The sequence below is a fragment of the Cygnus atratus genome, chromosome 2 (genome assembly GCF_013377495.2).
Source record: "Cygnus atratus isolate AKBS03 ecotype Queensland, Australia chromosome 2, CAtr_DNAZoo_HiC_assembly, whole genome shotgun sequence".
Classification (NCBI taxonomy): domain Eukaryota; kingdom Metazoa; phylum Chordata; class Aves; order Anseriformes; family Anatidae; genus Cygnus; species Cygnus atratus.
In genome coordinates, this window is record NC_066363.1 from 122,895,556 (window position 1) to 122,918,101 (window position 22,546).

The 22,546-nt window shown below is 39.1% G+C and overlaps 1 protein-coding gene across 2 annotated transcripts; it reads right to left on the bottom strand.

Annotated features, from left to right (window-relative positions):
- Window positions 1-71: 71 nt before the first annotated feature.
- TTPA (alpha tocopherol transfer protein) lies at window positions 72-17,505 on the bottom strand. Of its 2 annotated transcripts, none has more exons than XR_007707845.1 (5): window positions 17,264-17,505; window positions 9,162-9,316; window positions 7,630-7,823; window positions 4,857-4,967; window positions 72-2,890 (listed from the first exon to the last, which is right to left on the bottom strand). XR_007707845.1 is itself a non-coding variant. In XM_035553181.2 (5 exons), the coding sequence occupies exons 1-5, from the start codon at window positions 17,441-17,443 to the stop codon at window positions 2,711-2,713; spliced, it is 819 nt and encodes a 272-aa protein (XP_035409074.1). In that variant the 5' UTR covers window positions 17,444-17,505; the 3' UTR covers window positions 78-2,710. The 2 variants fall into 2 exon arrangements, 1 of the variants encoding a protein (XP_035409074.1); XM_035553181.2 differs by having other exon boundaries at window positions 78-2,890; window positions 7,630-7,826; window positions 9,166-9,316.
- Between the last annotated feature and the right edge of the window lie 5,041 nt (window positions 17,506-22,546).

Genomic DNA, 22,546 nt, shown 5'->3' on the forward strand with positions numbered 1-22,546 from the left:
CCTCTGGGCTAACGTGGTCCGGGCGAGGTGTTTATATCGCTAAAAAAATAAAGTTCTTAAAGACAGGGGAGGCCGGTTCAGGTAGAAGAGGTTTATTGATAATAATGGTGTTAACATGTAAAAAAAGAATTAAAAAACATTTTGCATTACATCACGCTTGTCAGTACTTGCATCAGCATTTCACAGCACGTTTGTTTTCTTTAAAGGCACTTCTGGCCTTACTAGAGAAGAATAAGGCACTTACGATTTTATTTACTCTAAAGCTCACGGGTGCTCTACCTCCACCCACTACACTACCACCTTTGCCATATGTTATGCAAATTTTCTGATTATTTAATCATCGTTAATAGCAGCAAATTCAATGTTCTGTGTACAGACTTCCTACTGAACATGTAAACATTAAAAATAATTAACAGTTCATGAAAAAAATAACTATTCAGTGCTCCATTGTGTTATATATTCATGTTACCATTTAATAATAGATCCAGGATATTTTTGAAGACACTTTGGACTTCATTGAGATGGTGTACTTCAAATGAAGATAAAATCCATAAATTTTGTCCATGTACATATACAAATGCAATAACGGAAGTAATCTAAAAGAGACAAGAATCAGATAAAACCGCAACAATCAGGGATTGGTTTCATAGGAAAAGACTGAGTTTTCCTGTTCACTGAAACATGGCCAATTTCTTTATGCAGTTCACATTCAAGGACTAAAACTGAAGGAGCAAAACTTTAGGACAATATTTTCATTTCTCGAGTTCATACAGGATTTGGAACTTGAGTTAAACTCTTGAAGAATTGCCAGATGTCTGGCTACTTAGTTTATTTTCTAATAAAGAATAATAATCATTTCAATGAACTCATCAATGTAAGGACCTTTTTTCATATCACAAAATAGTTCAATCAGAGAAAAAGAAGGATATGAAATATGTGCATATATGAAAATGCATCAGGAAAATAATTTCTTTAGCTTTAGGCTCTGCTTCAAAGATATCCTGAAAGACAAGAATGAAAATGCACTTGAGGCAATGAAAGGATTGAAAAATAGAATATCTTTGTCAGTTTTTAAGGAATTTTGTACCATTTATCTTACCATATCAGAGGAAACTAACACCAAGTATGGTATAGGACTTTCATAGGTGTTCCTCATGCTAATAAAGAGAAGCTGCCACTGGCTTTTGCAATAACAGAGTATCAATGATAAAGTAAAATAAGACATTTCTGACTTAATAAGATTTTGTTATTTCTCTCCCCTAAACACATATTAATACAGCATCCCAATGTTCTAATGATTTCAAAATAACTGAAGTTAGCAGTTCCAGCTACCTGAGAAGTAAAGCATTATTGATCATTTATATGAACATTCACATGGAATGCTTAAGTATCTAATATTTATGTAAAGACCCCTGACTTGTTACAAAAGAGGGATAAAAATTGTGTAAATGAACTCCAGCAGTTGATGTATTTCAGGAATTTTAACAAAAAACAGTCAAAAGTAAATTAACATTTCAGATTATTAAATACTGGGGAATGTAGGATGTTACTGCTATGTAATATATGTGACAACTTATACACATACAGTATTCATATATGAATCATGTCCCTTAGAAAAATCTATTTTCCATAACTACAGATTTTTTCATTACATAAGACTCAACAGAAAGTTAAATCATCCAGTGCCCAACATGACATAAGTTGGCAAGTTGCCAATTACTTTCCTGAAGATAAGAAGGAAGATAGCCAGCAATTCCTAAGCTGAGGCTCAAAGTGACGTACAAGCATCCTTAAACCACAGAACGGATATTTCTAAAGCTCAGATCTATGAAGGACAATTTACTTCACCCTTCAAAACAAAGTGATACTGCAAACAGCTAAGAGCTCTTGACCTCTAACACTCTACAGCAGGAAATAAGTGTTCGCATTACTGGGTTGCTTATAACTTGTTCACAGACAGTATCTCTGAAGAAAGAAAATCAGAATTTTCAAAGTTCTTTTGACTCTCTTAACAGTTCCTCTTGGTTCATGGTGTCCTCTGAAGAACATGTACATGGTCTTTTTCTCATCTTCCTCTATGAAACTAGCGGATTACTGTGTTAATTAGCACAAAATGGGAAGCTGCACAAGCAGCACAGAGATAACAAATGTTTCACTATTGCTGACTAATTCTCAATTTGACTATGCAATCTTAGCAGTGCAAACTAACAAAACAACCATTTCCCTGAGAATCAATCCAAAAAGCAGCCTCTTTCCCCCAGTTGTAAATTAGGCCTGTATTCATACTTCTGCAACTAGTCTACCCCATTCATATTCTGTTCTACTTAAATTATTTGGCTTTGTATCTTATCATCTTGACAAGCCAAGATAAAAGAGCTAAGCGTAAGGTTCTGGACTGCGTTATTACAGAGGAGTTTTCTCCAATGACTTAACAGGAGCAGTATCCATAATATGCTATCCAATGCACAACTACAAACATACAACTTAATCAGTTACAAACAGTATTGCAAACATGTAGAATTCATTAGTCTCCTCAGATGTACATACTGATACACTCCAGTTAGTATAAAAGTGCAGTCAGTGTAACCCTCAGTGCCCTGCAAAGACATACTGATTTCATTTACAGTAACTTCAAGTTTACATGAAATATTTCATATTAAACTTATTTCCACTTCCAGTCTTCATGAACTGCTGTAATACTGCCATAAGGTTATTTATGAGCAACCAGGGAAATGCTCTGGAGATAATCTGCAGACGACATTATGAAGTCAGTCCATTCCTTGGCCAGCTCTTCGAAGGAGACTCCTTCCCCTCCATATTCCTGTGGGAGAATGCTGACTGGAAAGTGTTCAGTCAGACTCTGCATGTAGTTATTTCCATGCATATACACCTAAAGAAAATATATGAAAAACATTTACTTCAGTACAGCTGTTAGACTCTTGGGTGAAAACAGACAGCAAACAAACTCAATGCAAAGGCTTAAGCCCTCAGCTTGGTTCTACTGAAGAAGTGTGTTCATAATGAGCTCCTTCACTGAGGAAGAAAGTACTGTGTAAGCAAGTTTCACATGGATGCTCTAACTCTGTCCTTCTTAATGATTATTCAGACTGTCTGCAGATTGATTGAACATGGACTAAAACCCAGAGAACTGCATTTTATGCAGCTGCAAGCACAAGAGCCAAAACTAACTACACCCATATGGATAAATTGACCTAAACCAGGGAATATTGGGGTTTGGTCTTGTCATGATGGGTATCACGTAGTTGCTTTTCAGTCATTTCAGAAAAAAATAACAATGTTCGACACCTGGCTATTACTATCTGGTCCTGCTATATGCATTTACAAACAACATTATGTGCTAGGTATATAAGTTCAGACAGGTGCCAAGGTAAATATTCAGAATTCATACCTCAGTCTTACATTTCAGTCTTTACAATTCAGTTCCAAATGAAATTAGATCCTGGACTGCTCCTCCACTTTAACCCTTTTAATACAGCCATTCTAATTGTTCTTTTCTTGCTTTATTACAGCTGATTTGAAGCCTTGTTCATTACTTTCAGTCAGAAACTTTTATAGGCCTCTTATTAACAATTGTCAAGAATTTTCTGTGATTACTATTACACAAAGACTACAAGCACATGCACTCAAAAGGTAGCTAGCTGCCTTTAATGCTTCCACATCGGGCACTAAGATAACGAGTGAATAGTAATTATTACTATGAAGGTATGGGGAACTGGTCCTTCTAGTTTCTTTTCAGCTCATACTTGCAACTCTAAGCCAGTTCCATTCCATGAATCATGGATATTTAGCTTGTCTTCTTTCAGGCCTTTACTGTCCATCTGTCTTCTTTACCACTTTTTGAATTCTAGCCCTTGAGATTCTCTGAGCTGGATCTGGTGATAGGGGGCTGTTACATGGACATTAATATGGCAGGGGAAGGGACACAGCATCGGGCTGCTGGAACATACTCTTTTCTTTATCATCTGTGTGTCAGTGAGCGACTACACAAGACTGGCAGAAGCAATCCTGCCTCTCTGCCATAACAAAACACACATGCTAGGAAAAGGGGACTAGCAAACATCAGTGACTGGGAAAATCTTGCTCTACTGTCCTGGAGTGCAGCGGCTACTGTAAATGCACAAGATCCATGTGCTGAGACAAGGAGGCCTCAGAGGGAAAATAGCAAAAGACTGTGCTGTTTATTTTGTACCTTAGCTCTGCTGTTAACACTCCACGGCATTTCCTCTTCTGCCAGCTGAAACTTTCAATATCCTTCCTGTATTGCAATAAACTAGAATTCTTCCAGAATTCTTGGTATGCTTTTGCATCCAAACGCAGAGTTTTCCAATTTAAAACCATAAAACAATTTGCAACAGCTAAGAAGCTGTTTGGAAAACAAATTTGAACTTCAGCCTGACCTCTTTATTGATGCATAAATGCCTCTGCAGCTTTTTCAGAACTAGATAGCTGTCTTCTACTAATTTTGCACAACTTGGAGCATAATATTACTGTTCAGTGACAATTTCTCACTGGCATTTATAGACTGAGTACTAGGAGATCTGGGACCTATTTCTTCCTAATTCTGCAGAAGTTTTGCTGTGTGACTTCAAGCAAGTTATTTAATCCCTCTTGAGTTACTGTGGGCTTTTTTAATCTTTACAGCACTGACAACAGCAGACACTTGCAACTCTCACATTATTGGTAACTGTGAATGTTTTACAATTAGATTCCAGAGGCCGGTACAGCATTAAAACATAAACATGATGTATCCTCTTCAGTATTCAGATCCTAAAGGAAATGCTGCAGATTGTAATGTAGGGGTTTTGTGGTAGAAAGAAATGTTTGTGTGCACTCACCCGTTGCTTTATTTTTTCAGTGAGAAAAGGCTTAATTAGAGCGAAGACTGGGTGGAAGAATAAAGGCTCATTAATCAAGTGGATACCTCGAACTTTTAGTGGAAAGGAATCCTGTCAACATACATGAAAAACAGCATGAGAAAAAGAAATTATTGAAAAGATTCTATTGTTAAGGACAAATCTGTGAAGACTACCTAGTCCATAGGTTAGGGAATTCCTCCTGACCTTGCTAATTCCTGCACTTTGGAGTGCTCTTAGTTTACATTGCTTAGAAAAACATTTCTTGTTCCTCCAATTAGAAAGAAAAAAAAAATCAGTATATGAAGAGGCTGACTTAAAAAAACAAGCGTGAAAACCGAATTGCAGATAAGTAATGCACATGAAGCTTGTGCTAAGCTCTTCCTCCGAGGTACAGTTCTTCACAGCAGAGATCCTGCTGCTCCTTTACCAAAAAGCTATCTAGCCATTTGTTTTCATTGGCAAATCAGAACCTGGAGGAAAATACGTATTTTTTTTCTTTTATATATATATACATATATATATATATATATATGTATACACACACAAACTATCAAAGTTGCTATCTTTAAGTTAAATAAAATATAATAAATTAAAATAGATATAATAAAATAATATAATAAAATATTATCCAGAGAAGAGTCTTGAAATTTGTAAGAATTTGCCCAAGACAGAAGTTGAGTTTTACAGTAAGACTACTGTCATAAAATTAAAATTGTATCTTCTATACAGACTTTATAGTTTGAAATACTGCTAGTTGGATTCAAGATTCATCAAGAAGTCCCACAACTTTGCAAGTTAAAAGGAAGTACAGCAGTGCTCAAAGACAGTATTATGCAATGGGGAAAAAATAGCTTCCATTAATATCCCACCTACTACTACTACTGCAACCAGAGTTTTTCTGCTTATAAAAATGGCACTTGTCACAAACAGTTCTTCCCACTAATACAGTAGTCCTTTTCTCCTTATTTCATGTACTATTCTATGGCTAAGGAAAATAAAAATTAAAAAAAAAAACAACCACATGCATTTCTTAAGTGCAAATTCTGTTAGATTTTAATGTATGATAAAGACCTCAAAACTGTCAGGTTTTAGGTTTACTACACGTTATTATGTGTTATCATATGTTTAAAGTCTACTATCTTGTTCTTCACAGAACAATTTGGTTTTGCCTGTGGATAACAGATTTTTCAAGATGAAGTTCCTTACTGGCGGTACTATACTTTCCACTCTGTATTGCATTTATTTCCTTTATATTAACTACTGTTTCTTCATGCAGGATAATAATTTGAAGAAAGATACATTTCTTAAGAAAAACACAGAGTTGAAAACAATGTTCCTGTTTTTTCTTATAAACTTGTTGATCAACACTAAAATAACCTCTGGGGGAACTATATAAACCCAGTTAGAAAGATGAAAAGAATCTTAAAAACAAACAAACAAACAACAACAAAAAAAACACCAACAACCAGTTAAGTTGATTCCTTATACAAGAAAACAACACTGGAAACACAATATGTTTTTCCTCTCTTTTTCAATAGCTATAATAAGCCTTTAGAAGCCTGAAAAGCATACAATAAATCTGAAATAAGTCAAGATGGAAACATTCCATTCAAAGAATTTCCTGGTTCGAGGTAATGGATTGAAACCTTCAGATTTAATTGCAAATATAATTCTACATAATTTTTGCTCTCAATTTCAAGGTCATAAAATTACTAGTAACTAGTTTACTACTTCAGAAATAGAATAAAACACTCTCAATGGCTGTTCTTGTGAGACCTGGCCCAGAATTCATATGAATATGATTTCTCTTATTCTAAAGGCAAAAAAATGGGGAAGACCTGTTAGATTCATTGAAGTTCTACAGTAAATATCAAAAATGAAGAATGGATGAAGTTCCGATGCTATTAGCTCACTGACTAAGCTTTGACTCAACCTCAGATGTGAACCTTACCAAATCAAAATGAGAGATTATGTCCATAGCTCATTTCTACATCATAGGTTAACAGTTTTATTATTACTGATTTTTAGCTTAACTTCAGAAGGACAACAGGATTACACCACTACCGTGTAGCTTGCTTGTCAATTCTGTCTCCTTCCCCTCTTTTTTTTTTCCAAATTTATCAGCAAAATTCAACTGAATTTGACAGAAAGGAAAGTCTTAAAGACAGTAAGGTCCCTACAAGTTTTGTTAAAGTCAGGAGGTGAGGTAGCACTAACTTGCACAAAATAATGCTCATGTTGGTGGGAAAAGCAAGCAAAACAAATATTATACACTGTTGGTAGCACATGGATGGTCATGTAGCATCATCCATACTGGCCAACAAGTTAGTATTCTCTTGCTCTTAAATGCTCCTAGCACATGCTATTTCTCATCTTCTCTGAGTCTCAGTCGGGGGTGCGGAAAAAAAGCTTTGAGTGTCAAGTTAATGTACAAAAGAGTAGAACAGAAAAGATCCTTACAAAAGTAGGCTTCATCTACTCATGAAATTCCTGTATTGTAACAGGTCAGTGGAATTCTAATAAAACATCAGAGGTTAAAGGGCATTTGCTGCTATACAAGAACATACTTTAAGTCAAATCGAGCACAGCTTATGCCTCAGCTGTTTGACATTTCATGGATTTAAGATTTTGTTCTTTCAAACTGCATGACCTCTAAAAATGTCTATGGAAGGAAAAATTACCATAAGTTACACTGGAAGAAAAATCGGGAGTTATAGCAGTGAAGTAACATAAAGCAGTATGTCATACTTACTGTGAGCACAGCAGCAATTTTCTTGGCCACTGCTGGACTGATTTGAAATGCATGAGCAAATCGCCACCCTTGAAGATCAAAGATAGCCTTGACTCCATTCTTCTGAGTTTCAATCTCCTTTACAATGAGTTCAGATGTGATCAAACTTACACGAAACACATCATATGCTGTAAATAACTTGGGATCCCATTGTCCTGAAGAGTAAATAAGATTGCACTGCATTACCACAAGCGTACAACATACACCTGTACTTTCACTTGCTACTGCTTCTAATGTTCTTCTCAGGAAAAAGTAACTAGCTATATCAAAGGTTCTGAACTAAACAGATTTTCCAGTACAGAAATTCTTTTCTGTGCCTGTTCTATCACTCATCTTTCATGCTATTTCTGTAGATGGTACCAGAGTATGTGACATCTACTGTAGACTCCAGTAGAAGATTTTGACAGGAATGGCTTAAGTCAGTAACTGTCATTTCAGCAGAACACAAAATGAAGCACAGTATAGCTCAAATGGGCTAATCATTGTCTATGGCCTTCAGGAACTCCTGAAAGAAGCCACAGATCATCAATTCATAGCCAATTCATATAATTTTTCTTCAGTACAGTAATACTGCCAAGATTCAGTGAATCCCATTTTCATTTCTGAGGCCTGAGAAAAGAATTGCATGGTATGAGCATTAACCCTGGACACAATCTTCAGAGAGCACAACTTTTCAAAGAAAAGCCTTTCCTTCTGCTAGATGACCTGATATTAAAACAATTATTTGAAAGTTGACAAAAATCATTTCTACGTCCAACACAACCACAAATAAGTATGGCACCATGTGATCTACCTTTTTAAACTATGTCATCAAAACCTTTTTAAAAGATTTTGGGGAGTGCATCATACAAACCAAGGATGTTCAGAGTGTATCTTATACAGGACTCCTCAGCTACGTATGTCTAAATGGTGAAAACCCAGTGAACTCATCCTCACATAAGCTGAATGTTGGTACATGGCTAGACGTGTGCCTTTTTTCTGTTCCATCTCTCCCCTCCGTGCTGCATCTGCACCAGCACAATCTTAGCATACAGCTTTGAAAATTCCCATAGGAACAAAATTACTGTTTGGAAACTCAAGGCCAAATAACTGCATATTCTTGTAAGTGTTAGGTTTTTAACCTTCAGGCTTTTAGCTTTAAGACTTTTTTTGATGCAGACAATAATTCTATTTAAAAGAAAATCAGTCCATCATAAAAGATCGTATAGCTTTAGCCATACTAGTTAGAAGTCAAATGATATAACTGTTGCAGCTCAATGAATCCATCTTTATCTTAATATGAAGGTACTTTTATCAGGGAGCAATAAATACGTTACTTTTCTAGTTAAGATATTCTGATACCATCTTCAATTTTATCAACTTGCGGTGTTGTACCCATAAAATACTTTTTTGCTGCTGAAATTGTGATAATTAAAGAAACAAACAAAAACACACACAAAAACATTAGTGCAAGAACCAGGTATGAAACAGGTCCAAGAAATTTTGTCACTCACCAATTTCTGTATATTAGAACTTTGCTTCCATATGGGTCTCTTGATCTCAGGACTCCGTGATAGCCAGCATGCAAAAGACCAAGAATGGAAGATGGTTGTAAATCTGCACTTATTTCTGGGCATTCAATTCTCCACTTCTGGTAATTCTTCAGTAACTGGAAAAAATAAATGTGCATGTCAGATATGCATCAGGTATTACATAAAAATCACAGTTAAAAATGTGATTTTCAACATGTGGTCACAGTCAGAGGTTTAATTCATCAAATTAGCTATCATTTCACTGTGCAATTTAAGAAAATCACTCCCAGAAGCAGAAGGCTGCTATCCTTCATCAAATGAGCAAGTCATTATGAATTTAGAATTCTATCAACTTGTTAATGGACTCCAGTTATTAATTTTACATCGGAAAAGAAAATTGGACTATGTAGAAAGCACCAGTAGTTTCTATGTAAAATATATCTGGGAAAAAAAAAAAAAAACAGTTTCTCGGTTACATTTAGGATTATTCAGTTTGATAATGAATCAGATTCATTCAGGGTTTGTGGAACTTGGAAAAGACGTACAAAGTCTTACAGAGGAAAATTCCCTCCTCACTCTCCTCCCTCCAAAGTCTGGGCCCATTTTGTACACACAATTATTAATAATTTCATTTTACTGTTTGAAACACATATGGTCATCAGCGTATCTTAAGCACATTTTCAAAGTCCTTCCTATCTCTCTGAAATTACAAAACACAACAGTGTAGTGGATTCATCTCTCCCATTACGTATTAGACCCCAGAGTGGAAATAGCAAGAATCCATTTTGCTAAAACAGAGATCCTGCCCATTGTCAGGAACACGATTGCTGCCCTTGTTCCTCAGGCTGGAAGGCAGCATAATATGCAGGCTCTTCTAAAGGATAGGAAGGACTATGTGTTGAAAGAAATGGTCTAAATCTAAGGAAGAGTCAATTAAAGGTGTTTCTTTCTGAAGTAACATCTAGGTAGAGGAATTACAGATAATACTGGGAAAGATTATTGTTGAGATGGATTGTGAAAAATTAAATAGGTGATACACTACTTCCAATTTCCCAGTTTAATTACTGCTTCCCTTTTAAAATAAAGAAATTAAGTGGTGGTAGAGAAAAGGAACTGCTATGCCCTGCAACTGAAGTTTATTTGCGACATTTTGAATAGGTAAGTAAGGAGTTACAGAGGATTTTTTTCTAAAAAGCTTTCTGTAAATTCATCAGCTATAATCTACCTCTGCTGTGCTAAATTGTCCAGCAATGACTTTGTAGAGTAGAGGGATAGCTCTAGAAAATAATTTAAATTTTGTATTAGAATTTCCTAGATAGCTACAGTTTAGGCTCCTAACTGAGATTTTCAAAGGATCTAAGTGAATCAGAATTTTTCAGTACCTCATTTCACAACAAACTCACATGCAGGTTTAAATCTCAAAGGTAGCACACACAGGCTAGCCTTTCAAATTGCTAATGTATTTCATCAAACAACAAAAAACAATCGTCCAACTCCGTACAGTTTCACAAATTGAGTATGCTCAGCAAAAGCAAAACATCAGCCAACACACTTTTATTCCTGTTAATTTGTATTTACTCATCTCTAAGTTATACCACATTCCGTAACAGAAGCAGTGGAGTTAAAAGAGCCGTCAGCTCCAGCTAATAAAACATAACCTTTAATAAATAACAACATTTATCTATGCAAGGATGATTTTCTTCACCATCTTCATAGAATGGTTGGAAGGAACCTCAGTGGATACTGAATCCATCCCTTGGAACATCACAGCATCAGCGTAGCTACAGACTCAAGAGTGAAACCAAAGACTCACCATTGTGTACCTCATAGCCCGCTTATGCTAGATAATTAGTCTTAGCAGTAATTTCTTATTCTTCCTTCTACTTTCAAGTTTCTTGTATCATTTCGTATACAACATACCATTTTTCTTCAGCTTAAGGCTCTTCTTAGACAAAGGTCCTGAGTTATTTTAAAGGTCTCTCAAACATTGTTGTGCGGGAACTATTTACAGGGCATTATTGCTTGTTGACATAATTTATTTACAAATACATGATGCACTGTTCAGCAATTATCTATATCCTTCCTGGAAGTATTACCTATAAATAAGTGTTTATAGGTACAAAAATGAGAGAGTTCATCTGCCAAACTAAAATCCCATTTGATTTGGCAATGAACAAGTTGATAAAAGCCTCATCCTAAAACATACACTGTAAAAAAAGAAACATTTAAGTGCTAAAGAATTTTACTTAAAGTCTTATATATGTTCTAGTCTAGGCTAATTTAACAACCAAACAAAACAGGCGGTGGGGAAGTAGTGGGGGAAAAGAAGTTAATCTCTGGAACAGAAATTCACTGTGATTGCAAAAATAGGCCAGATGAGGTGCCATGGCTATCTTGCTCTGTAAAGAGTCCAGCACCAACAAAGGGCACTTTTTTACGGCAACCAGACAGCATTGTTAACATACTCTGTTCTTTTCCTTTGTCTTTCCAACACAGATGCTTAAAGAGCAGCAAAAATACACAAACGCCCTCAAAAAGCTAACCAAACATCTGTACCTTCATCTTTTGTCCCTTTTCTTCTAACTTCAGTTGTACCACAACATAATGAAATAATTAACGATTACTTAAATGTTTTACACAGTTCTCTGAAGAGCTGCCTGCCAAAACCAAGATGCGAATAAAAATATGTTCATACAGTCCCCTGAATAATCCCAATTTGTCAGTACAGTTAGTTTCTTCCTTTCATGAGCATTAACCTTTCCCAAGCTAAAAACAGCAAGAGCTCAAGTTCTGAACCTGGGGAGCAAACAAAAGGCGTTCACAGCTTGCGACACACTAAAGAGCCTTACGAAAGATATAATTTACCTACTGGCTGTCCATTCAGCAATAAATATATGGTTGGAACACTTCTGACACCTTCCATGACGTGGGCAAATGCTACATCTTTTTACATAGACATGGCTAAACTCCAACCGTACCTCCCTTGTCCAGGAAGGTACGAAGTAAATTGCTCTCAGATTTTGAAACCATGTGATTTAATTACCTGAAATAGTGATTTATGGCTGAAGTAAAGGTTAGCAATCCTCCACAGCATCTGCAGCTAGTTAGGAGATATTTTCTTTCAGTCTTTATTTATGTAAACAATCACTTTCTTAGCAGCTGGACATACTCCAGTCACACAGAGCTACTTATTTGAGTAATTCCTATATATTCAAAATTCAAAAATTATCAGTACATACTTACAGTTTTACTTTATTTTGAAAATATTTAACATTGTTTAAATGCAGAAATTCATGTGGAATATTTAAAACATAGGAAACTTTTTTTCAGCAAAAGCAGCAGGGAGAAATGTAAACTTTATATATAATAATCAGTCTGAATGCAGAAGATAAAGCAACTTAATATAATCAGGAAAAACAGAAGCATGGATTACAGTGGATAAATGCAATGTAAATGTAATAAAAATGTCTCATGCACCTACAAGGAAAACATCTCAATGTGTAATTATCTGTGTTTACAAACTGAATAACCTACTTAGAAGCTGCTGAGCATCTGAAAATAGATGCAAGATAGCTTGATAAATCGGTAAAGCTGGATGAAAAACTCCACTGTCTGGAGTTAAGCATTAATTAAGAGCTTTTTCCTGAGGTCTTTTGGGGATAGTTCCAGATTTCTGAACATGGGAGATAGAAATGTTACTGATTAATCCTAGTTTCATGTGATGCAAAACAAAGAAAGGTGAACTTAGTACTTTACTTAGAATTAAAAGAACTAGAAAACAGTGTTTGTTACAGAACCACTATAAACATAAATATATGCAAAAAGGTGTGTATGTATTTTACAATTTTTATATATGCACTTTCATCTACACACAGAATTTAAATATAGAGTATATACAAATATTTTAAATTCTATACCAGTATATGGACACAGAACTTCCCTAATTCCACATGTATTACCAGCTAGGAGAAGTCTGGCACATGCATAAGTTTAGGCATTTGGCTTAGCACAAAGGGAAGAGTGGCCGACTGATTTGTTTCCTCAACAGACAGTTCAGAGAACCTACCAGGGCCTCTTCCACCCTTTTTATCAAATCTCTCATTGACGAAAGGTAAGAAAATCAGCCAAGTAACTGGTTTGAACTTAGTATTTATATTTGCCTGCTGTGAAGATCCTCAGAGATAAAGCCTGAAATCCAGCAGTATTCAGACACTATGCAAGTATACATGCAGTATGCACATACAGCAGTATGTTTGACACACACCGTATATCCTAGATTTTCTATGCAACCTACTTGCAGCATAAAGTTTCCTCCATAAATCAAATGCAGGGCAAAGAATGAGTCCAGCTATATGCCTTTGTGTCAACCAGAACTCTAAAAGGATCCTAGATATACAGATGGTTTTGAGTGTTCTAAAAAGTATGCTTAAAAAAGTTTAAGTGGTGTGTTAGGAAAAGCATTTCAATGATGCGTTTTTACCGAATTTTACTGTGACACTACCTTTGATTACAGCAAGAAAGTCAAACATAGATGGCACATTAAAAAAAAACAAAACACATTGCTTTAGCCTAATTAATGGATTCCCATGACCCACTTTTCAGTTTAAAACACATATAGTTCATAGGTATACCTGTACAAATGAACAAGCAAACAACATGCTCAGGTCCGGTATGAATTTATATCCAGACTGAAATCTTTTGCAGCATTCAAAACATGACTCAACAGGTTTGCTCAGTGCCCTGACTAATCTGCTATGTGGACCCACACTAACCAGGAGTCCCACACTAAGCAGGAGTTTGGACTAGGTGATCTACAGAGATCTCTTCCAACTTAAATTATGCTGTGATTCTCTGATTTCTATATAACTTAAGCAGAATGTATTTGCTTCCAGCTTGAATTGCTGGTATCAGCCACAGTAATGGCCACTTCTCTCCAAAGGACTCAAGGGAACAGCATGGAGTTGCAACAGGGGAGGTTCAGGTTGGGTGTTAGGAAAAGGTTCTGCACCCAGAGGGTGGTCAGGCACTGGCACAGGCTCCCCAGGGCAGCGGTCACAGCACCAAGCTGCCGGAGTTCAAGAAGCGTTTGGACAATGCTCTCAGACTTATGGTCTATTTTTTATGTAGTCCTTTGTGGAGTCCTACGATCCTTGCATGTCCCTCCCAACTTGTGATATTCTATGATTAACATCTGACCCCTACCTTTATTTCTCAGGGTGATTACAAAGCCACAAGTAGAAGATGCTGTGACAATGTAACACCATTCCTTCTAGGTGTTAATGTTTTGGGGATGTAAGCATTGCTTTGAAGTCTCACAGGACAACTGTCTTATTGACTTATTCAGGGTTTGATATGTTATTTGACAGTTATTGTTAGCCTGTGTCAACAGACTTTCTGTTTATTTCTGGAGACAAATCTGTGACAGGATTTCATATAGGATTTAAGGATTTCATCTTAACACATTCTCATGGATAGCATTCATGCTTTGAAATCCCATAGTGGAAGGTATCTGCTTAATTTCACCTCTTCTTCCGGAGGCTGTACTTAAGTGGTTAGGGTTCACGCATACATCTCCAACCACTTTCAAAGATAAGGCATTTGGCCAAAATTAATCTTTCCTGTGATTCAAAATGCTGGAAAAGGATTTTCTTCTAAAACAAGAACAGTCTGCTACTGTGCTTAATTAAATATATCACTGACTTTAAAGCATACAGACAGGTCTAGTTCTTCTGTGAGTTCTTCAGCACCAAATACTTGTTTCAGTGGTGGATTTTTTTCTAGCATGTCATACGTATATATCAATAGATCAGTACTTTGAAACAAGTCTGGAATTGCCAACAGGAAAATGTAAAACATTTCTGTTCCAATAAGTTAACATAAGTGACTCAGAAATTGAATGTCTTTTCACTATCTACCAAATTATTATTTTCTGAAAGATATCCAAACATTGATAAACTGAAATTCCAGAGAGGCCAATAATCGGATATCTGTCTCACATATTAACCAAGCATGCATCAAGAGACAGTTTGGTCAGTGGCCAGACTCTGAATTAATATTTAAGGTTAAGTATAAGCCCATGCCAAGAAGGATGCTTGAGAAGAGCTTGCAGTCTTTTGGTCACAAGCATTGACAGAGCCACAGACTCTGATTATCCCTTAGCTGCTCTACAAGTGCTATGCAGTAGTACACAGAAGCCCAGTGGGGAAAAGGGGCTGTGTCAGCCTCAACTCCAAACCGAGAGGGGACATCTAACCAGGAGGGGAGGAGCACCCACTGTCTAGACAGACGGGAGGAGGGCTCTGTCTTGATGAAGTACTAATGTAACCTATAACCTCTGCATAAGGTCACACGTGGGTTGGACGAATATTCATCTTATGACCACCACAGACTTTTGCACAATAATTCTCATAGGCTTTTTAACATGTTGACTGCAGATATTAAAAAAAAAAAAAAAAAAGAATGTGTTTATGTGTTTGTTGTGTTCTTCCCATGCTATTTCCAAAGAGAAGTAACCTAGAAATCAGTGTCAGCTGGTATGTGGAAGATTAAGTACGAGTTGCATTTGGAGAAAGAAATTTTAGGTGGAAAGATTAAACGTGTGGGTTTTGATCATCAAAATCTCTCAGAACAAAGAAGGGTCCAAACAAGAACTTTAGAGAGTTCATAACCAGTAGAGACCCAGAAATTCTAAAGAGATTCTAAAAAGACTTGGTTCTTCCAAAGCAGGTCTCCAGCCCTAGAGGGCTGACTCTCACAGAGTATAGGAAATCTGCTACTCTGTAGGGTCTATCTCTAAACCTAGCTTCAATTTTACGCTCTTGAAGAGTAGTCTCATCTATAACATCTCACAACTTATCACAAGAAACGTATGGACCAAATTCTGAAGTGACACTGCCTTGTCTACGGGATTATTAACTTCAAGTATTGCAACACATGTAGGAGTGCACATTACCTTCATTAAGCTCTACTTTTTGGAACCTAGTAATATCAGGGGGGGAACAGCTTTTGTTGGGAAAGAAATAAAAGAACAGCACAGTCCTACAATTGCTACTGCACAGATGATATAACCAATCTCATGAACTTCAAGCAAAAGTGAGATGCATGAATAGCCAGAGGAATCTGGATTGACTTGCTTGTTCTTCTGCTGAGGAGGGATGATTCAAAGCTGTAATGCCAATGTTATGAATCAAGCGAGGTGAACACAAAATACATTTTTAAGCTAATTGTTATTAAAAGCATCATACATTTTCTCACATTCTTGTTTAGCCACCCTGATCCTGCAGTATACCCACATGCAAACAATCTTCAGTTGTGGCGACACGAGACACTGAACTTGGAAGATCTACAGCACACAGAAGTCAGAAAATAAAAGGTGGGGTCTGTTGTTTGATGCTTTGTCATCAGCATCACGCTCCATGGAAACACAGTTCCCAAGTGGCACAAGCAAATAAATGCTTTTGCCCTGGGAAGATTCAGAAATACTTTCTATTGAGAAGGATTAGTGGATTAGTGGTTTCCTTTATGTAAAGGAGGAAACAATTAATTATAATTTGTACCTTTAGATACTGAAAATAGGCACTCACTGTCTATAGGGCAAAAAGCCATGCAAACAGCCAGGAAGGCAACAAAACTTACCAAAGCCTGAAAGGTGTTAAACAATCAAACTCTAAGAGAAAGGAACTTATTACTGATAGCTTTACACTAGGGTTATTCTAAACGTGTAACAAAACCAGCAGGTGTACTAGGTGCTGGTTGCCTAAACAGGATACTCAAGGATGCCCTTGCAAGGATGCTGCTCCCTGAGCCGAGCTGTGACCTTACCACATTTACCATAACCTTTATGGCTTTTGGTGGGGTCGCACCAAGCTGGCGGTGGCACCGCACCTTTCTGCAGCGTTGCTCCCACGTTGCTCCATGACCAACATTTCACTACACCCACAAAACACCCAAGCAGCACGCATCACCCACCCATCCGCCCCCGGGGAGCCCCTCAGCCTCCATTTCCAAGCCCACCCGGGACCTGCTCTGCCCGCGGGCTGACACGAGGGGACCCCCGGGGTGCGAGGCTCCCCTCCCCACCTTACCCTCCAGGCCAGGTCCACGTTGAAGTCCCGGGCTCGCAGGAACCTCAGCAGGAAGGCGTCGCTGAGGGGCTGGGGCCAGCGCTGCCCGGGCTCTGCGTCCGCCCGCCGCCGCAGCTCGGCCACGGCGCCTTGGGCCTGCGGCGAGTGCTCGGGGAGGTCGCCGTCCCCCCGCTGCGACATGGCCGGGGGACGCCGCTCAGCCCCGCCGCACGGCCGGACCCATGGCGAGGCGCGGGGCGGCGGCGGCTGCAGAGCCCGGCCGGGCTGCCTCCGCCCCGTTTCGGCGGGGCTTAACCCCTCCGCACCCTCGGCACCCTCCGGATAACTCTCCCCAACCACACGTCTTTTTTTTTTTTTTTTTTCCCTCCACATATGGAGACTTACCCAGTTTTCAGAACTTTCTGCTTTCAACGCATCGCAGGGAACTTTTGCTGAGTTTCCTGGGGAAAAAGAGAGCTTATGTCTGCTGGGAGAAGGGGCAGGCAACTCAGGCAGAGCACAAGGAAATTACCAGCATATTCAGGCAAAAAATCAGGAATGCTAAAGCCTGTCATGAGTTCAACCTGGCCACTATTGTAAAGGATAACAAAAATGTTTTTACAAATATATTCACAGTAAGAGAAAGGGCAAGGAGAATCTCCATCCTTTACAGGATGCAGGGGGGAACATGACTACTGAGGATAAGGAAAAGGCTGAGGTTCTTAATGCCTTCTTTGCATCTGTCTTTACTAGCCAGACCACTTATCTTCAGGGTACTCAGCCTCCCGACCTGGAAGTATGGGACAGGGAGCAGAAGAACCCCTCCATGAATCAGATGGAAACAGTTTGAGACCTGCTGCTCCACCTGGACTGTCAGAAGTCCACAGGGCCAGATGGGATCCAGCCAAGGATGCTGAGAGAGCTGGTGGATCACAGAATCACAGAATGGTTGAAGCTGGAAGGGACCTTCAGAGATCATCTGGTCCAACCCCCCTGCTCAAGCAATGTGAGCACATTACACAGCATGGCATGTGATTGCAAGCCACTTTCCATCACCTATCAGCAGTCATGGTAATCTGGAGCAGTCCCAGATGACTGGAGACTTGCTAATGTGACTCCCATCTATAAGAAAGGTCGTAAGGAGGAGCTACAGGAACTACAGGTCTGTCAGCCTGACCTCGGTGCCAGGAAAGGTGATGGAACAGCTCATCTTGAATGCAATCACACAGCATGTGCAGGACAACCGGGGGATCAGGCCCAGTCAGCATGGGTTCATGAAAAGGAAGTCCTGCCTGACCAACCCCATCTCCTTCTATGACCGGGTGACCCGCCTGGTGGATGAGGGAAAGCCTGCTGACATAGCCTACCTATACTTCAGCAAGGCCTTTGACATGGTCTCCCACAGTATTCTCCTGGAGAAGCTGGCAGCCCATGGCTTGGACAGGTACACTCTTTGCTGGGTTAAAAAGTGGCTGGACAGCTGGGCCCAGAAAGTGGTGGTGAAGGGAGTGAAATCCAGCTGGTGACAGGTCACCAGTGGTGTTCCCCAGGGGTCAGTGTTGGGGCCCATCCTCTTTAATATCTTTACTGATGACTTGGATGAGGGAACTGAGTGCAGCCTCAGTAAGTCTGCAGTTGACACCAAGCTGGGGGGAAGTGTTGATCTGCCGGAGGGTAGGAAGGCCCTGCAGAGGGACCTGGACAGGGATGAGGTTCAACATGGCTAAGTGCTAGGTCCTGCGCTTTGGTCACAACAACCCTATGTGACACTTCCAGGCTTGAGGCAGAGTGTCTGGAAAGCTGTGCAGAGGAAAAGGATCTGGGGGTGCTGATTAATGCTCGCCTGAACATGAGCTGGCAGTGTGCCCAGGTGACCAAGAAGGCCAATGGCATCCCGGCTTGGATCAGGAATAGTGCAGCCAGCAGGACCAGGGAGGTGATCGTCCCCCTGTACTCTGCTCTGGTGAGGCCGCACCTCGAGTACTGTGTTCAGTTTTGGGCCCCTCAGTACAAGAAGGACATCGAGGCCCCGGAACGTGTCCAGAGAAGGGCTACGAAGCTGGTGAAGGGCCTGGAGCAAAAGTCCTGTGACGAGCGGCTGAGAGAACTGGGGTTGTTTAGTCTGGGGAAGAGGAGGCTCAGGGGAGACCTCATTGCTCTCTACAACTACCTGAAAGGAGGCATCAGCCTCTTCTCACTGATAACTAGAGACAGAACAAGAGGGAATGGCCTCAAGTTGCACCAGAGGAGGTTCAGGTGGGAAATGAGGAGACATTTCTTCTCAAAAAGAGCAGTCAGGCATCGGAATGGGTTGCACAGGGAAGTGGTGGAGTCACCGTCCCTGGGGGTGTTTAAGGAAAGGTTGGATGTGGTACTTAGGGACATGTTTTAGGGGGTGATGTTTGTGGTAGGGAGGTGGTTGGACCAGATGATCTTGGAGGTCTTTTCCAACCATAATGATTTTATGATTCTATGATCTCCTGTTGTTTTGGTTTGGTTGCTTTTATCCCCCCAAAAGGAGTTGTGCCCATCCTCGTCACAAGAGGAGATGTCCTGCTGGTGCTGAGAGGGGCGGCATGAGGTTTGAAACCTGGAAAAAGGCTCAAGAGCCTGGGAGCTCTTACATTAAATACTCCTTTTTGTTGCCTTGCTGGCGTCCTTGGGCCTTGATGATTTACTGCTGCAGCAAAGACTTGCAGCTGTAGCAGTATCTCTTAGATGTTGGATTCTGGGGAATTCTTGTGACAGACTTTTTCAAGATAGCTGGAATTTGTACTCCTTCAGCAGAAACTTTAAATTTGTGTAAAACCTGTGTCATAACTTTAATAGGTCTTCCATGGCAAGAGTTCAAGTGTTGCGTAGCCAGCTATTTTAGACTGACTGCAAAATACATGCATACATGTACATATATATTATGGATATGTATATAAAAGGTGGCAGAAACACAATCTTTCTGGAGTTTAAAGACTTCACCTGTATCTGCTTAAGCTGTTTTTTCTTCAGCTGTCCTCACGTGAGAAGACTCACAGTACATACTCCAAACTCCCATCCACTTGCCAGTTGCACCGAAGATCCCACGAGCTCATTCGGAAAATGAGCAGAACAGCTTTGGGTGTGCTGTGAAAGTCAGCACTTGGCCCAGAAATGAAGTCTTGGGTCACAGAGTGGTGTTGCAGGCAGGCCTCAGGTTGTTCCAGAGATTTTATAGACATGATCTATGACTCAAAAGTTATTTTTCTGGTCAAAGATGTATGAAAAGCATTTACATGCCATATCTTTTAGAAATAATTATTTTAATGGGATAACTCACTACCTCGAAAACTTTTAAAGTTCAGAGGAGATAAGGCTTAACAGGTATTTTATGGCCTATTTATTGTCCAATGTCAATTACTTTTCTGAATTATACCAAGACTGGGTTCTTGTTCCCCCTTTCCCTACACTGTATGTAAGAAAATATGTATTAATACAAACTTCGTACTATTATACTATGGGATGTTTCTAAGGCTTTAAAATATATCTGTTAAGTAGGGAAGGGAAGGGAAGGGAAGGGAAGGGAAGGGAAGGGAAGGGAAGGGAAGGGAAGGGAAGGGAAGGGAAGGGAAGGAAAGGAAAGGAAAGGAAAGGAAAGGAAAGGAAAGGAAAGGAAAGGAAAGGAAAGGAAAGGAAAGGAAAGGAAAGGAAAGGAAAGGAAAGGAAAGGAAAGGAAAGGAAAGGAAAGGAAAGGAAAGGAAAGGAAAGGGAAAGGAGGAAGGGGAAGGAAAGTGGAAGGAAAGGAAAGGAAAGGGAAAGGAAAGGAAAGGAAAGGAAAGGAAAGGAAAGGAAAGGAAAGGAAAGGAAAGGAAAGGAAAGGAAAGGAAAGGAAAGGAAAGGAAAGGAAAGGAAAGGAAAGGAAAGGAAAGGAAAGGAAAGGAAAGGAAAGGAAAGGAAAGGAAAGGGAAAGGAGGAAGGGGAAGGAAAGTGGAAGGAAAGGAAAGGAAAGGAAAGGAAAGTGGAAGGAAAGGAAAGGAAAGGAAAGGAAAGGAAAGGAAAGGAAAGGAAAGGAAAGGAAAGGAAAGGAAAGGAAAGGAAAGGAAAGGGAAAGGAGGAAGGGGAAGGAACGGGAAGGAAAGTGGAAGGAAAGGAAAGGAAAGGAAAGGAAAGGAAAGGAAAGGAAAGGAAAGGAAAGGAAAGGAAAGGAAAGGAAAGGAAAGGAAAGGAAAGGAAAGGAAAGGAAAGGAAAGGAAAGGAAAGGAAAGGAAAGGAGCAAACAAAAAAAACACATTTGGTTAAGTAGACTGAGAACAGGGCACAGGTTATGAGGATTCCAGCCTCATAACATACTGCCTGTGTGCGAAACCCTGACGCTGTTGAAATAAATTTGTTGTGTATTTCTGTAGTACTCAGTGCAAGGGAATCCTTATAATTGTCCTGGCTAAAGTTCAGAGTGGTCAGGAAGTAGGAGCTATGAGAGTTTCTAGTATATTCATAGCAAAGCTTTTGAAGCAAATGAGAAAATATTCTTTCTTTCTTTTCAAATGAGAAAAGATTAAAAAAAAAAAAGAGAGAAGAAAGACCCAGTTTTTTTCTTCAAAAAGTGCGAGTCCGTGCTCCTTTGTTTTTTACAGGACACTATAAAATATCTTAAACTTTTTTTTTTTTTTAATTTCAACCCTACAGTAGCAGTTATATTTTCTTTCTGTGAATATTATGAATGAAATAGAAGGACCTTGTCTTCTGCACACACATTTAAACTAGCATTAACATACAATTTCAATAGGATTGAGACTAAAAATTGAACCTTCAGAGATGCCGAACATTTAATTTCAGTCAGTGAGGACAGCCAGTAGTTAGCAACTCTGTAAGTTAAGTTCTAGTTAACTTGTTTAAACTTGTGCAGAAAAAGACATCATGGAATGTTTAATTTTCAGATCTTTGACCATTTATTTTTTATTATTTTCTTAATGAAGAATCCACAAAAGTGTAAGTGCAGCAGTGTTAGTCAGGAAATCAGCGCAACAACTGGGAGAACTGTTTTACAGACTGCCAGATAGCTTGCTCTTTTGCCTTGCCTTTCTCCTTAAAGAGACATACACAGGTAACATAAAATAGCCTTTCTCTACCAAAATAAATAAATAAATAAATAAATAAAGTATTTTCACATATCTCTACTTCTTCCAAGGTGGAGAGGCATTTGAGAAGAATTGTGTTACCCTGTATTAACTAGGGAGACATGAAATTGCATGTCACATGGAAAAATACTACTTATCACTCCTGTATTTATCATTTACAGGTAAAAATAACATTCCTGTGCAAGCTAACTCCTGT

Bases quoted from the DNA above. Each gene is read 5' to 3' on its own strand.
- TTPA (XM_035553181.2), bottom strand. From the start codon at position 17,443: ATGTCGCAGCGGGGGGACGGCGACCTCCCCGAGCACTCGCCGCAGGCC. The intron at 4,968-7,629 runs GTAAGTATGACA...GTATGTTGACAG, and splicing joins AAATTGCTGCTGTGCTCACA to GATTCCTTTCCACTAAAAGT. The intron at 2,891-4,856 runs GTGAGTGCACAC...TATTTTCTTTAG, and splicing joins CTGAAAAAATAAAGCAACGG to GTGTATATGCATGGAAATAA.